Raw genomic sequence first — 17,530 nt, forward strand, 5'->3', positions numbered from 1 at the left:
TGAAGCCTAATTCAACTTCTCAACTAATCCTTATTTATTTATTTATAAATTTGTTTGTATCGCAGCCTAACATAAAAACATATAATATTGAAAGACCAACTCTGAATAAATAAATAAAAAATAAAAAATGTTGATTTATGATCACTAATAGCTAGACTAGTTCTCATTTCATCTAACTTAACTCCATGCCCAAAAATGGCAAGAAAAACAAGCTTGTTTCTCATTCTCATTCTCCCAATCATTCTTATTCTCTTTCTCATCCCTTCGGTGAAAGGTAGTCGTTTTGCTGACCAAATCAGCAAAACGACGGTGGTAAATCTCAAAACGACGGTGTTGGACTCGAGCTGTGATTGTGAGCCAACCTATGGGTTCTTGCCTTGCACGAGCAGCTTGTGGGAGATGGTTTTCATGATAGTCGTGTATGAGGTTTTGTTGTCGATTGGAGAGCAATATATCAAGGCTGGTTCAAACCTTTTCTTTGAGACCTTTGGAACTGGTTTTTTTGGAGCAAGTATATTCCACTTGCTTGGTACTGTCCCACAAGTTGGCTTGATTCTCAGTAAGCTCTCTGATCTTTCATTTTTATCCTATTAATTAATTAATTAATTAATCTCACATATATAAATCATAATCATCTTAGTTTGTAATAATAGGATTTATATCAACAGAGGTCCTTAACCTACCAATATGAAAAGTATCACTTAGATTTCTAAACTTACTAAATGTGTATCTTATAGGTTTTTTCGGTTAGAAAATATTTTTCAAAATGCATAGCGAAAAAAGTTTTATGACCTAGTTAGTATTTTTATAGAATTAATTGGGTCGTAAATTTTTTTTACTGTGCATTCTGAACAATATTTTCTAATAAAAAAGAATCTTTATGATATATTTTGTAAATTTGGGGACTTAAGTGATATAAAATAAAATTTAAGTACTTGAGTGATACTTCTTAGAAAGATTATATTATATGCATACTATTTTGAATACATTGATTAATTTTCGGTAAGCAATGTTTTATTTATTTATTTAATGAATTATATATTCCTTAAATATATATTTAAAGCTTTAGTTCTAGCATAATTTGAAAATATATTTAATTGGATGCATAATTTTGTTTTTCTTAATTGATTAATTTGGTCATATTGTTGAAATTATTAGGGAGTACTCTTATATTCTTATTATCATAAGTTGTGAGTTGTGACAAGATTAGGTACATATATTATCTGTCATTATAATGATAGTTGGACACACCACTAATAATATACGTAAAAACAATTAAAATTAAATTGGAATAAAAGAAAATTTAATTTTTTAAAATTTGAGTGAAAAAGAAAGATATCACTTTAACAGCTATCACTTAATTTGTTGCTGTTTTATAATTAGTATTATAATATATATTATATATAAATATATATATCTTATATATAAAAATATATTATAAAAAAACTATAAATATAATTTTCTTACATGTCCAACACTAGAAAGATTAGTCACACTACCAAATAAATTTAATTAAAAAAAACATAAAATTTTGTAACTAATAAACATCATCATTATTAAAAGTTTTAGTCACAAAAAATATAGTTAACATAATTTTAGTTACAAAAGCCAATTTATATGCAAAAGTTGTGCTTAAGATTATACTAGTGGCTAGCTATATCTATAGATAAATATTGTTTTTAATTTTTAATTTTTAATTGTGACTAAATATAATTAAATATTAAGAAATTTGTTTTGGGAATATAAAGTTGTCACTAAATAATATATATTTATTTGTTAGCAAGAGCATAATATAAAAAATCAAGGCAATTAAACTTCGATGCCAATAACATCTAAGGATATAATTGTAAAGAAATAATTTTCCTTGTAAGATTCAACATGTTGTATTAAACAAAACGCACCGTTTTAATAAGGAAAATCATGTAGAGCTCAACGCAAGTAAGAGCTTGATGAAAGGTTGATATATGTGAAAACTCGGAAGAGATTATAATCAAGAGTAGAGCCTAGGATGAACTCATCGTAGTTAAAGAGTTGAGACTAACGAGCTCATCATAGATAAAGAGCTCGGCAAAGATGAGAGCTTGGAAGCTCTACAAACACAAGAGCTCAACGAAGACGAGAGCTTAGGAGAGCCCACTTTAGACAAAGAGCTCTTTTTGCACTAAATCACGCATGTCGGAGAAGCTTAATTGCACCTCCAGCTAGCTAGCCTCGTGCCCATCCCAGGCTCATGGCGACCTAGCTTGTTCAAAGCCTAGTTTCACGATGACCACCTCACCTTCGTTCGACGGTGGCCACCTCCACTTTCGTTTGAAGCTCAGAGTCACAATGACCCAACCCTACCTTCGTTCGAAGTGCATATTCGAGAAGAAGGGAGCCCGAATTCATGAAAAGAGAAAGCCTAGATTTGAGGAGGAGGAAGCATCGGTAAAGGAAGAAGAAGAAGCAGACTAGTGTGGGAGTTTAGGGTTAGGGTTTGTTTAAGGAAAAAGAAGAAGAAAAAGTGGGAGAGTAGTTTAGGATTAGGGTTTTCTTAAGCGCATGTGTTTTATTTTTTAATCTGAACATAGATTTTTATTAATTTGATATTTTAAATTAGTTTTATTCTTTATTTAATTTTCAATTCAATAGCATTTTATTAATATTATTAAATTAACTAATTTATAAAACCCAAGGTCATTAGTCATATTTAAAAAAAAAAATTGACCAAAATTGGGTCCAGGTTTTGGTTTATTTTACAAAACGTAGAGTTTGAGTTGTGATTTAACAAAACAGATGAGTCTAATCAAATATTTTTGCACGACACAAGAGCCAATTACCCTATGTAATATCTGTCAACATGTATCATGCACATTTTTTTTTGGCATATAATTAATGATAGTCGTTTTTTATTTTTTGTTTTGGGTAGTGAGTGGTATTAGTGCAAGTCCAGATTCGATGGGAGAGGAGCTAGAAATGAGCATGGGACTACTAGCAGGAACAACAATCATTTCCCTCACATTGATTTGGGGTTCTGTTATTGCTTTTGGCAACTACGACCTTTCACTATCTCCAAACAATTCACCACTTGAAGACCATCATTCAAAACCCTTCACTTTGACTGGTTTTTAAGTCTCACTCATTCTAATTCTAATCTATAGCCATGCTACACATTTTGTGAGTTATTTTCTTGATTTCTTTATTAATGCATGAAGATAATGATGCAGGTTATGGTGTAACGACTGATATTGAAACGAACGTGACTGCAAGACTCATTTTGGTTTCACTCGTCCCGTTTATCATTCTTCAGTTGTCAAAAGTTCACAATTCATCGTTCTGGATACGACTCATTGTTTTGGTTTCTCTCATTGTTTCGGTGATATTCCTCGTTCTTTACTGCATCTATCAGGTAATTTAATATATTATCCTTCCACACATGCATGTAAATTCTACAATGCACATCCTATTTTTAGGTGTATCGATACACTTGCTCATGATTTCGGTACCTGGATGACTTTTGGTGCATTTTTTTTATAATCGTGTACATTGTACGTAGTTATTTAGAGCATATATTCAAATTTTTAGGAAATTATGTACCTATATATTGTTTTGTTTTTGTTAATACTAAAGGTCATGTTCAAGGGTAAGATTGGATTGAATAATTTTTATCATGTAATTTTGTTATGAAATTAGAGGAGATATTGAAAAATTAATCCAATCTACATAGTCCCCTAGTATGGGATGATTTAATCCCATTGAAAAACTTAAGATAATTTTATCATATCGAATTGCCATTTCCATGTAATTCTATGATAGAAAAAAAAAAAAAGAATTGTCACTTTGTATCTAACTTGTTTTTCTTCTAATTTGTTATTCGCAAATGATAAATATTTATTAATTTATATTTTTTCTCTAATATATTTTTTAATTCTACCCAATCCCACCATCCAAATAACAAGACTTTGTCTCATGTTTCATATCATTTTATATATGATTATCATTTGGTTTAGTAAGCTAAAGAAATTTGTACAAATTAAATTTTTATAAGTTTTCATGTTTCTCTAAAAGAAAAAAGAAAAAAAAATGTATCACACACCTAAGGCAAAATGCTTTATTGATCATTTTTAAAATTTAAACACACATATATAGATGAATTATATCTCATATTTCTACAATCAAAATTAAAGTTTGTATATGGTGATTAATTAGATCAAGTTGATGACACATTATATGAATGTATTTTTGACACATCCTCAGCTTTTTTTTTTTTTTTTTTTTTTTTTTTTCTATAGATGTTTGAGCCATGGATGCAAACCAGAAGACTTGAATTTGTGTTAAGGAAATACATAAGAAAGAACTTAGTGCAGAGTCTTCTCACCCCAAGGGGTAGGCCTAATATACCTGTTATAAAGGAGTAAGTATTATTTTGGTCTCAAAATTCCAAATTTAAGAAATAATCTTCATCAAAAATTGTATGTGTAGCTATATCATATATATATATATATAAATAGTTTTGGGGCTTCCAAAATTAATATGTGAATATACAATTCCTTATGTGATAATCATAAAAAAAAAAAAATTTGAGACCTTATTTTAGAAAAAATTCTTTTTTGGGCCTTATTTGTATAAGAAAATTATTTTCTGCTCTCACATTCCATATTAAATGACACTTTTCGAGGCCTTTTTTTCAATAGAGATTTTCTTTTGGGCCTTTTTTCTCATGAAAAATTGAAAAAAAAATTGAGGCCTTGGGCTAAAGTCTAGTTAGCCTTATGGTTGAGCCGGCCCTAGTTCGTACTTGCATTTCCAACCATAATAAAAATTAAGATTATATTGTTCAGATTACTTTTTAGATTTTTAAACTCAATTTTGATAAAAAAAAAATTAAATATATGATAGTATAATTGTCAGACAGAATAATTGTACTTTTGTTCTAAATTATTACTTTGATGAATGATTTGTGATTTTTTTAGTTCAAAAAACTTTGACCAAAATCGAGTTTAGGGGTTTATTTGATCTATTTTACAAAGAATAGAATTAAAAAAAATAATTTGTTAAAATACAAAATTCAAACAATTAATGAAAAAAAACACAATATAAAAAAATATATAAACTATAAAATATTTTATGAAAATAAATATTATTTGTTGTCATGATCAATGTGTAACTATAGTTATGTGTTCATGTCCTTATTATTATTATTATTATTTTTTTGCAGGATATTTCATAGGATTGATGAGAATGGAAACTCATACATATCAACTGCTGAGCTGAAAACATTAATCTTAGGAATACAAATCGAACACTCGGGCTTGGACGAGCAGGATTTTGTGACAAAGGTTTTGAAAGAGTTTGATATTTCTGGTGATTCTCAAATAAATGAGGCAGAGTTTATCAATGGACTCTCAAACTGGCTTATTTCATCTAATAAGGATGCTTTCAAGTTCGTTTCTCAGGCCAAACAAAAGTTCCTCAACATTATTTCCGAGGTATGGTAGTGATTGTTTTTAATCACGACCTGTAAGTACTTTTAGTATTTTCGGTACATGAATGAGTTGTAACTCTATTTTTTTACATGATGGTGCATAATGTAGTTATATTGGACAAACTATAAATTTTCAGGTAATTTCGAGTAATTTATAATGTCCAAATTAAGATTCAAACAACTTGTTGCACGCGTGTTTTTTAGATGTTTATATGTGCGTGAAGCATGCTATTTGAATCATGATTTCGATATCATAAATTATCTGAAATTTCTTAAAATTTGTGGGAGGTCCCTTGTAACTACACTATATACCGTCATATAAAATAATTGAATTGTAGCTAGGGCCGGCTCTGAATGGTATTGGACCCTAGTAAAAAAAATAGCTAGAGCCGACCCTGAATGAGCCTTGGGTTAAGTGCCCTATAAGCATGGGCCTAACCTACTTTATTCCAGGGCCGGTCCTGATTGTAGCTTATCCGTGTACAGAAAACAATATTTATATAAAATTAACATGTTTTCTAGTTACATGCTTATAAGTACCACCCAACTTAACGATTATTGAATTGTACATTGTAGAAATCTACAATCGAAGAAGAGCAAAGCTTGTTGGTAGCTCCAAATAAGACCGCCACCACAACCACCACCACCAAGGCCACCAACGCCACTGAAAAAGTTTGGTTGAAATACATTAAGGCTGCTCTTTTTATACTTTTTGGGATAAGCATTACTTTTCTTCTTGCAGAACCTCTCATGAGCACTGTTCAAGAATTCTCTACTGCTGCAAATATTCCCTCATTCTTAGGCTCATATGTTATGATACCCTTGGCCTTGACCTTCAGCCAGGCCATCAGTGCGATTAGCTCAGCCAAACATAAGACAGAGAATGCAATTTCTTTGACATTATCTGAGGTTTGTATCTTAAATGTTTTTGATCTCTTTAGAAAAATAATGAGACTTTTTGAATTTGTGTGTTTGATGCTCTTTTTTCTTAGTTTCTTGAAAAAAAATAAAATTGTTTTAAGGGTATATACTCCTTTTGGTACTTTATATTTTATCGAAATATAAAATTGGTATCCTATATTTTTCAATAATACTAATCTGATACTCTGTAATTTGAAATATTACGTAGTTAGTACATTGAACTCAAATTTGATCAATAAGATTTTGTTGATAAGACCAACTTTCATCAATTATATGTAATTAAGTAATTCAATTAAAATTCTAAACTCATAATTCAGGGCAATTTGGTCGTATCATAAAATTTTATTGACCAAATTTGAGTCAGGTACTAAGTATGTATGATTTCAAATTACAAGTACCAAATAAACATCATTAAAAATATAAGATTTTAGGTCTCTGTATTTCGATAAAATACAGTGTACCAAATATGTATTTACCATTATTTTAATAACCAACTTAATTACAATTTTTAAGAAGCCAGAGCTTTTTATGAACTAATTAAATTTCCATTATATATTTTGAATCAAATGCTAGTTAAGATTTGATACCATGTTATATAAAATTCACTACGGGTTCCAATTTATTAAAACTAATTTGACATTGTTATAAGATTGATTAGATTTGGGACATTATTATTGTATATAATAATTAATGTTAATTATTTATATGTGCAGATTTATAATGGAGTATTCTTAAACAACATGATGGGTTTGATCATAGTCTTGGGACTTATTTATTGTCGAAATTTGTCTTGGGATGTCTCAACTCAAGTTTTGGTTGTTCTAATCATTTGTGCAATCATGGGTTTGTATACAACCTTCTGCTCCATTTTCCCACTTTGGACAAGTATTTTAGCTTTTGCTCTCTACCCCTTATCACTACTTTCTATTTATTTTCTTACTTCTATTCTTGGATGGTCTTAAGTGCTTACTTCTATTGATTTGGAACATTTTCATTTCATATTCTTATTGCAATCAAAACATGTTCCAATTTATTCATCATTGTATTATATTGTAGACAATTAAAATTGTTGGTGTACAAAAAAAATCAGTATAAATAGATGAAATGATATCTGTTGAACTGATTGAAATTGTAATATTTCTAGTTCTATTCAATAGTTGTTGATGTTGTTTCAAAAGACGAAAAACTCTACGAGGGTTATAGTTTAGGGGAGAAAATTCCTAATCACCCTGATTATTAACGAGAGATTTATTGATTTACTTGTAGTTCAACTCGCTATCACTACAAAAAAAAATGTCCATTTTTAATGGTGCTTTAAGAACTTAAGTCTAATTATAAAATAATATAAGTTCAACTTTTAAAAAAGAACATTATTTATAAATGTAATAATTTAAAAAAACTACTAAGTTTAGGCTTTAAGAACTTAAGTCTAATTAAAAAAATAATTATTAATAATTAATTGAATAATTAAATTTCGAAATAAATTAAAATTTTATAAAATAACATAAGTAATAACATTTTGTTTTACCAAAAAACTGACGTGATGACATGGCAAGGATTTTGGACACGTGGCAGCTGAACGACAACGTAACTTATTACGAAGAGTCTAGTCGACTCTCGACTTGTTGACAGATAATCGCGTGAAGGTTCATCATACAAATGGTTAAGACTTTGTCAAAGCTCCACTTAACAGTCTACTACACACTGTCGACCAAGCTGGTCGTTGCCCACTCGACTAGGAATGGTCGAATGCTGCGGAAGAAACACTTAGAATCAATTAGCACAGAGATATTTACTAGATATTTTCAATTTCAAATGTAAAATGTATTATTTAGGCATTATTTTATAATTACTTGTCACACAAGTCTTGTAAGACCCACGACCCATCAATGTTTTGATTCCTCACTACAAAAATCAGGGCCTATACTGAGAACAAATGTCCTCGGTATAAGCCGAAATGTCCTCGGTATATCTTATACCGAGACAATGTCGTCGGTATAAAGTTGTCGGTACAGCCGCGTCGGTAAAACAAAACGTCTACCGACGACATTCAAAATGTTCTCGGTATACGTTTTACCGAGGATAATGTCCTCGGTAGAAAGTGACAAATGTCCTCGGTACAACAAACCTCAATTTCTCATCGTACTGGTACATACCGACATCTTGGTGGTATATACCGAGGACAATGTCCTCGGTATAGACTTGTCCCCAATTTTTTTTTATATTTGTTATTCCCTTATTTATTTATTTATTTTGAATTAAATATAAGAAAATAGAATAAAATTAAAACACTTATATTAAAGATATAAAAAAAAACATAAGAGTGTATTCGTTGAATTAAAATAAAGACTTGTCTTAAACATGATAATGTAATAGTCAATTGTAATAAAATTCATACATAAGTCCTACTGAGTCGGTGCTCCAACATCAGGATCATCGGGTGGTGGTGGTGGGGCAGATTGAGATCCCGGGGTGATACAATGAGTCCGGACATGCTCCTCTAACTGTCGAAGACGCTCTCTCATCTCAGACAACTCTTCATCTCTAGTTTGTGAAGGACGAAAATCAAATGGAGTTCGGTCCCTTATGTTAAGGATACGTCCATATCCTTTCTGGTGGCCCCGTCGTTTTCCGAAGACATTTTGTACCAAAGATATGTCTTCATCTTCAGGCGCACTCGAAACTGGTGTGGAACTCTCAGTATCAGTTGCCTGTGTCTGCTGTGTGTCGCGGTATGCACGCAATTCCTCCTGTGATACAATGTATAATGTAATTAAAATTTTGAAACAATTAAAAATTTGAAAAATGTTTAAAAAAACTTAACGTACCCAAGTATTTTTTGCTGTCTCTGTCACCCACCCTGTGCCTGATTTATGGTGAGTATCCATCCAGCTATCCGGGATGGACTCAAGTTGCCCAGTCTCTAAATTGCGCTGTCACGTACATATATTTTTATAAAATTAATAATTAAACGTAAATAAGAAAAATAAACTAAAAAATAATTAATTAACTAACCTTTTTATAGCGTAAGGCTGGGATTGACTGAGAACCTCCATAGCTAAGCTCTTTCAATTTCTTTCTATTTTCCTTGTTGACCACAGAACGTTTCTGCAAAAAGTTATCGTTAGTAATATATTTAATTAAGATAGTTAAGTTTAGCAAGAAATTAATACCGTAATTTCTGGGCGACGGAAAAAATCAATTGCTTTTTGCCACTGCGTATCCGTGCAACCACCATAACGATTTTGTGGCCCATTAATCGTTAAGTGCTCTTTAATATCGTACTTCCAGTCAGAATACTTTTTAGCACACGAAGTATCAATGCCTCTCAAGATCCCAGGCATATGCCCTTCTCCATATCTAGTACGCCCAATATCAAACAAATCATCCTAATTTACAAACATTTATTAGTAAATATCATATATAACATAAAATAAGAATTAAGATAAAAATACATAAACTACTTACTTCCAAATGTGCAAGTATTCTTTCTTTCGAGGCATTTGATACTTTTGACCATTGAGGACAGTCCGGATCTGTGTACTGTCGAACAAGTAATCCGAGCTCTCTTGAGAAATTTGAGCTGTACTCTCCGATCTCTTTATATGTTCTCCCCCGCACATCCCACTCGAGAGGGAGAGGACGCCCCAACTGTTCCCTCTTTTCCCGCGTGTTCAATCCCTTATGGCGTCCACGTTTACTTGGAGGCGCTATTGTATGCAAATTCAATATTTTAAAATTAATATGGATTAATTGTTAAATTTTAAGGAGTATATCAATGTGTAAAATATTACCTCGTTCACAATCAGCTGGGATATCTGCCGGTCCACGTGGAGGATCGCATCCTCCACCATCACCCCCGTGAGATTGAGCAATAACATCAGCCATATCTGTCAAATTAATCGATATTAAAATTACATTTATCAGTTAAAAATGACAATATAAAATTATTTATTGTTAAAAATAATTACTTCAACATATTATAAAATTACCACTTAATTATCACTATAATAATCTTCACTATCATCATCGGTTTCTATGTGTTCATCTTCCTCTTCATCATCTTCATATTCAACCTCCTCCTCCTCCTCCTCCACTTCCTCTTCCTCCTCCTCCTCTTCTTCTTCCATTTCCTCCTCCCTCTCCTCCTCAATTGCAACATTATCTATCTCAACAAATTGTAATGGAGCCCCCGTACGTTCAAAGCTGATTTGTGGCAACGGTCCAAGATCAACGAATAATTGGAAATTAGAGGAACTAGTGTCGTGCATAACATCTACTTCTACATCCTCCGCTTGTTCTTCAACTAGTGGGATGTCCCACACATTTCTGTGATGCACTTCTTGGACGACTTTCCAATGAGATTTATTTTTAAGGTCTTCAATGTAGAAAACTTGGTTAGCCTGAGTTGCTAAGATAAATTTATCATCTTTGAAGGCCTCCGAACTGGTTTTGATACTCGTTATGTTTTGCTCAAACTTTAATCCTGAAGACCGATTAGTGTCAAACCATTTGCACTTAAATAATACAACAGAACAACCAGAAAGATAAGACATCACTAAAACTTCTTCCAACTGGCCGTAATAAGTACTATTTTCGACACCCGCTACAGAGACTCCACTATTTTGAGTTTTGCGATTCTTGTCCCTGTCATAACACAAAAATCTTACTCCATTTACAACACACCCAGGGTACGACGCAACACGAGTTGAAGAACCGTTTGCTAAAGAGATTAATTCTTCATCTACTTCCAAGGATCCTGTTTGTCGAAGATGATAAATCTTATTATAAAACCAATTAGGAAATTCCTCTCTATGTAATTGGTCTAGGTTTTCAACACCTCTAGTCTGTAAAATTTCCCTATGCTCTCTGCAAAAAACAAAAACAACTAATTTAAGAGCTACTAATAAGAGTTATAATAAACATGCAATGAAATGATGAACTACTTTAATTACTTACCGAAGATATGGCAAGATCTCATTGCAGTTGTTTAGAATATACCAATCTGCTATTTTCTTCACTTCATCTTCCAAAATTGTCAATGATTTCTTACCAATTGGACGACCCTGAGATCGAAAGACCGACATCTTTTTAAGTGATGGACCAACATCTACATTTCGGTCTGGACGATTGAACTTTGTCTCAACACCTTTCAAGTACATGGAGCAAAATGTTAATGCCTCATCAACCACATATCCTTCTGCTATTGAGCCCTCTGGACGTGCTTTGTTACAGACATAATTCTTCAATTTTTTCATATACCTTTCAAAAGGATACATCCACCTCATGTGAACCGGTCCTCCAAGTATTGCTTCTTCCGGTAAATGTATTAGTAGATGGACCATGATATCGAAAAAAGCAGGTGGGAAAATATTCTCTAACTTGCAAACAATCTCAACAATTGAAGTTTGGACTTTTTCTAAATCTGAGACTTTTAGAGTTCTCGCACAAATGAGCTTGAAGAAAGTGCATAACTCAATAATAGTTGTACTCATTGATTTCTCTAGGAATGCATGCACACCAACTGGCAAAAGGCGTTGCATAATGATGTGACAATCATGCGATTTCAAACCAGTTATCTTATTGTCATTGTCAATCACATTTTTCCTTAGGTTAGATCCAAAACCATCTGGAAACTTCACTGATTTAAGAAATCGACAAAACTTTTGGCGATCTTCAACAGTGAAAGTGAATTTGGCCGCAGGCTTTTGTATCCGACCATTCAACTTCCTCAGCTGTAACTCTGGTCTCATCTTCATCTTCTCCAAGTCTACTCTGGCACTAACTGTGTCTTTGGTCTTATTCTCCAGCCCAACTATTGTGCCTACTAAACTGTCACACACATTTTTCTCAACATGCATAACATCTAGATTGTGTCGCAACATTATGTTGGCCCAATATGGGAGCTCAAAAAATATACTTTTTTTCCGCCAACCAACTTGCTCTTTTGTACGCTTTCTTTTTTGGCCGCCATAACTGACATGCTTACCAGGAAGAGAATCAGGTATAAAACTCATTTGTGTGAACATTTCTTGCATGGTTAATGGCTGTGGTGGTAATCTCTTTTCAACGACACCATATGTCTTCTTGTCCCTTCTAATGACATGTCTGATTGGTAAAAAATGTCTATGACCATAAAAAGCAACCTTCTTTTGTAAACGAATAGATGGTGTTGCCACATTGCAAGTAGAGCAAGCATGATAACCTTGAGCAGTCCATCCAGAAAGGCTACTCCTTGCTGGGTAATCGTTTATAGTCCACATCAAAGCTGCCCGAAGAGTGAAGAAACTGCCATCGACTGCATCTCGAGTCTGTACACCAGTCACCCATAATTCTTTTAACTCATCAATCAATGGTCTTAAGAAAACATCAAAATCTTTTCCTGGCGAAAGAGGTCCCGGAATTAATAAACTCAACATGAAATTAGTTTCTCTCATGCACAACCATGGTGGCAAGTTATATGTCGTCAACACTACTGGCCACATACTATAAGACAGACTCATATTACCAAAGGGATTGAATCCATCTGCAGCCAATCCAAGCCGCACATTCCTGGGTTCCATTGCAAATGTTGGATTATTTCGGTCAAAGTCCTTCCAAGCTTTCCCATCAGCAGGATGACGCAATACACCATCTTCTTTTATACGTTGCTCGTGATGCCATCTCATATGTTGAGCAATGTGCCTCGATGCATATTTTCGCATTAACCTAGGGGTTAAAGGAAAATAACGCATCACTTTATGAGGCACTTTCTTTCCCTTGGTGTTCTTGTCCACCCATCGATCCTCTCCACAAACAGGACATTTGCTTTTTCCAGCATGTTCTTTCCAAAACAGTGCGCAATCATGCTTGCAGACATGGATTGACTCGTAGCCCAATCCAAGTTTCCGCAACAACCTTTTCGCTGCATAGTGCGATTTTGGAAGCTTATTTGGGGCTGGAAATGCATCATGTAACAACTCCAGCATTCCATCAAATATTTTGTTGGGAATTTTTCCCAACACTTTGAAATGCATTAACTTCACTAGGAAATTCAATGAAGTGTAATTTTGACACCCGGGGAATAATGGAGCCTCGATCTCAGCAAACAAATCGTTATAATGTTGCCCACTCCTGTAGTCAGTTGTAGGTATCTCTTGACCGCGCTCATTCTCCGCTTGTTCGTCATTGTCATTTTGCATAAGATCAGTGAGAACATCCATCATCTCATCTTCATCATTTTGATCTATCCGAGCTCTCATTGGTATTATTTCATCCTCTCCATGCCAATGCCAATTGGTATATTTCCGTAGAAAACCATTTACAAAAAGATGATTTTCTAATACATCAATCGTCTGAAATTCAACGTTGACACACCTCCTACACGGACATTTCACCAATCCCCTTGAGTCAACGCACTGCCGGGCTCTCTGGAGAAAATCCATCACACCAGCCTCATACTCATCGGATAATCGATCTGTCAAATTAATCCAACTCTTGTCGATCGACATTGTATGAATGTAGCACTGCACGGAACACTAATCATCAAACTTACAATCAATTTGTGTGTGTCCTAATTCAGAGAGAGGCAAATGTAAGAGTCTTCAATGACTCACCCTCTCTAAACGGGTCTAAGGCTTCTTGTGATGAACACTAAAAAAATATAATATTATCACTATGTGATAATAATACTATTATATCTTTGGTAATAATTTCTTATTACCAAAGAAAAAAGCAAATATAATTAAATATGTTTTTTTAATGTCTTATGCTTTTTGAAGTTAATTATGTTGTTTTATGATATCTAACTATAATATATTTCAGTGTAAATATTATTAAACTTATTTAAATTTGACATATTAATTTAGTATTTATTAAATTACATATTTTACTTATGCTTTATTGAATAGTTTGATTAATTTAAACAAAATTTCTAAAATTTGTTTAAAATTTATTTAACTACTTTAGGATTAATTTTTATTTTTATTAAAATTTAGTTGCATAATGTTAATGTTAATTTTTTTTATTCTTAATTTTAAAATATATTATTTATATAAAAAACATAAATTATTCAAAAATTGAAAAAAAATATTAAAAAAAATACAGAAAAATTAAAAACAACTAACAAATAATATTAAAAACATATTTTTTTAATTTTAATTTTAATAATGATTAAAACTAACAAATATTAAATTTAATTTTTTTAATTTTAATTTTAATTTTAATAATGGTTTTCTAATAATATATTTGTTAATTTTATTTAATCAGAACTAACACATATTATTTTTTTACATATTAATTTAGTATTTATTAAATTACATATTTTACTTATGCTTTATTGAATAGTTTGATTAATTTAAAAAAAAATTCTAAGATTTGTTTAAAATTTATTTAACTACTTTAGGATTTAATTATTACTTAAATTATTTAATTAATGTTTATTTTTATTAAAATTTAGTTGCATAATGTTAATGTTAATTTTTTTAATCTTAATTTTAAAATAAATGATTTTACTTATCAATTCACTATTTATTAAATTAGAAATTTTATTGAGTACTTCTACTAATATTCACAATATCTCTAAATTTTACAATTCTATAAAAAATTCGGCAGCATAACGACTATATTTTCATCTATCCCAAAATTTAAAATCCTGCAAATAACACATAAAAAATATCCAGACCCAGATCATGCAAAGAGCATTACAAATTCATTTTAAATGACTATATAATTTATAATTATTAGTCTAAATTTTATTAATTATTCAATTTTCTAACCAAAATATTAAAATTCTACTAAAAATTAACAACAACAAATTAATCATCAATATTCATAAAATCTGAATTTTTACTACTAACATAAGCAAAAAAATTAAAATTGACAACAACAACATACTAACATTACCACCAAAATTTTCAAATTAACACTCAAATATTTAATATGTTTACTAATATGTTTAATACACATAAAATTCACCAAACACAACATAGAATTTATTTAAAAAAAATACTAATTAATCATTTAACAATTTTCTAATTCCTAATATCATTTTTACTAATACTTATTTTGAAAACCTAAAAATAAATACATTCTATCTAATATAATTATTTCAGATTTTTATTAAAATTAATATTATATTATTTATATAAAAAAACATAAATTATTCAAAAATTGAAAAAAAAATTAAAAAAATACAGAAAAATTAAAAAAAACTTACCAATGCCTTCAATATCTTGCTAGCAATCCCTATAGTCCAACAAAAACCGAATACCCAACCTTCAAACAAAAATTAGAAAATATCATTATACAATTTCATAAATATATATATATATATAAAATGAATAAATAAACCATACCTTCAACAAATACACAGAAATTCCTTCACCCTTGGCAATTTTGGGGCTTAAAACCGAGCTTTTATGGAGGAAAACGACTATAATCGGCGGAGGGAGGCGGAGGTTTCGGAGAAAACCCAGAGAAACCAGAGAGGAAGGAGAAGGGGCTTCGCGGCTGAGTGTGATATTTATAAACCCTATACCGAGAACATGTTCTCGGTATAGGTCCTCGGTATAGCAACTAAACCTATTCAGAACCGCGAAAATCTCCCGCGCATATGAAATGTCTATACCGAGGACATGTTGTCGGTATAATGTTCTCGGTATTGAACCTTTTTTTTGTAGTGCCTAAACCTATAAATAGAGGGTTTAGTGAATTATTATTGGGGAAGCGGTAATTCTCTAAGCTCTAAGTTGTCATTACACACTAAAACTCTAGACAAAAAGCTAGACGTGTTCATACTTTTATATACCGATTTTTGTACTCTCTTAGGCTTAGGAAATTCAGTTGACACAGACTCATCTAATCGTGACTTTGAGAATTCAATAGAATAATAAAAGTATAAGTTGATGTAGGTTATTACTAATCTCTTGGGTCGAACCACTGTAAAATTTTTAGTGTCGTTTTATATTCTTAAGTCCAACTCTTATTTAATATCATTTATTTGCCTTCGTGTCAACACATTTAAACTTAAACATCTAACAATATATCATTATAAAACATCATAATTTGGCGAAGACTTCATAAGTTATTATAATATTACATCATAAAACGACCATAAGACAATATTTGATTTTTGTTGTTTTTCTTTGGCAATAAGAAAATATTACCAAAAATAGGACAGAATGGTTATTCTCACATATCGATAATTTTTTTATTATCAATCACAAAAAGCCTTAGATCCGTTTGGAGAGGCTGAAGTTAGTAAGGACACTTAAATAGCTAAAAAAAATTTTAAATAATTTTTTTTTTAACTATTTGGATATATTTAAATACAACATTTTAGATTTTTTTTTTGGATATTAACTACGTTTTTAGCAATTTTTGAGTATTTTTCCAATAAAAAAGTTTGGGTGTAAAAGTACAATATTTTAAAAATATTGAATATTTTGGCTGTTATTTACCCTAAATTTTAACTTATGATTAAACAAAATTTCTAAACTAATTTTATTACTTCATAAAATCATAAACATAATTGTGTTGATACCCACCTAAAGAAAAGTAGTAAACCAACAAAAATAAATAAAATTAAAAATGAAAGGATATAAGAGAGTTTGCAACAATTTGAATTGACACAAAATGTAAAATGCAACTAAAAATGGAGGAATCCACAAATGCTTGCCTAAACAATCTTATTTGATAAATCCTCTCAGCCATTACATTGCCTTGTTAAGCTCTGCTATAAAGTAAAACCAAATAAAATTTAGTACCGAAAAATAGTATATTATTATAGGAAGCGATTACAACACATCCATTTTTTTGACACAACGCTAATACATTATTTTTCTATTTTCGGCACCTGGATAGATATAATCCCAATTTTTTTTATATGATGGTGTACATTGTAGTTATTTAGAGTATTCTGCAAATTTTCAAGACAGTTTAAACTCTGTTTTCTGTACCATAATTTATTCAGAATTTCTAGAAAATTTGTAGGTTATTCTAGATAGCTACAATGCTTGCCATCATATAAAAAAATTGAGATTATATCTATTCAAGTGTCGAAAATAAAAAAACAATGCATCGATATTATCAAAAAAGTAGATACATTGTACTCTCTTATATATTAAAGAAAATATATACCATACTCAACAAAGCTTATAAAATCAG

General features: G+C 31.1%; 3 protein-coding genes across 4 annotated transcripts; 1 reads left to right on the forward strand and 2 right to left on the reverse strand.

The window, feature by feature from the left end:
• The first annotated feature begins 195 nt into the window (after positions 1 to 195).
• On the forward strand, positions 196 to 7,347 carry LOC133800429 (sodium/calcium exchanger NCL2-like). The gene is made up of 7 exons (XM_062238387.1): positions 196 to 559; positions 2,909 to 3,103; positions 3,207 to 3,388; positions 4,272 to 4,393; positions 5,198 to 5,468; positions 6,041 to 6,373; positions 7,099 to 7,347. The coding sequence occupies exons 1-7, from the start codon at positions 196 to 198 to the stop codon at positions 7,345 to 7,347; spliced, it is 1,716 nt and encodes a 571-aa protein (XP_062094371.1).
• Positions 7,348 to 8,663: 1,316 nt separating this feature from the next.
• LOC133801624 (uncharacterized) lies at positions 8,664 to 15,960 on the reverse strand. Of its 2 annotated transcripts, XM_062239872.1 has the most exons (8): positions 15,721 to 15,960; positions 15,582 to 15,640; positions 12,591 to 13,890; positions 9,854 to 10,095; positions 9,559 to 9,774; positions 9,401 to 9,493; positions 9,214 to 9,318; positions 8,664 to 9,135 (listed from the first exon to the last, which is right to left on the reverse strand). In XM_062239872.1, exons 3-8 carry the CDS (start codon positions 13,873 to 13,875, stop codon positions 8,791 to 8,793), a joined length of 2,286 nt encoding a protein of 761 aa, XP_062095856.1. In that variant the 5' UTR covers positions 13,876 to 13,890; positions 15,582 to 15,640; positions 15,721 to 15,960; the 3' UTR covers positions 8,664 to 8,790. The 2 variants fall into 2 exon arrangements, with proteins under 2 accessions (XP_062095856.1, XP_062095854.1); XM_062239870.1 differs by lacking the exons at positions 8,664 to 9,135; positions 9,214 to 9,318; positions 9,401 to 9,493; positions 9,559 to 9,774 and having other exon boundaries at positions 9,915 to 10,095; positions 11,566 to 13,890.
• LOC133801625 (uncharacterized) lies at positions 10,381 to 11,559 on the reverse strand. Its single transcript, XM_062239873.1, has 2 exons — positions 11,345 to 11,559; positions 10,381 to 11,254 (listed from the first exon to the last, which is right to left on the reverse strand). Exons 1-2 carry the CDS (start codon positions 11,545 to 11,547, stop codon positions 10,381 to 10,383), a joined length of 1,077 nt encoding a protein of 358 aa, XP_062095857.1. The 5' UTR covers positions 11,548 to 11,559.
• Positions 15,961 to 17,530: the final 1,570 nt, after the last annotated feature.

Source organism: Humulus lupulus, chromosome 9, assembly GCF_963169125.1.
Source record: "Humulus lupulus chromosome 9, drHumLupu1.1, whole genome shotgun sequence".
In the NCBI taxonomy this organism is placed as follows: Eukaryota; Viridiplantae; Streptophyta; class Magnoliopsida; order Rosales; family Cannabaceae; genus Humulus; species Humulus lupulus.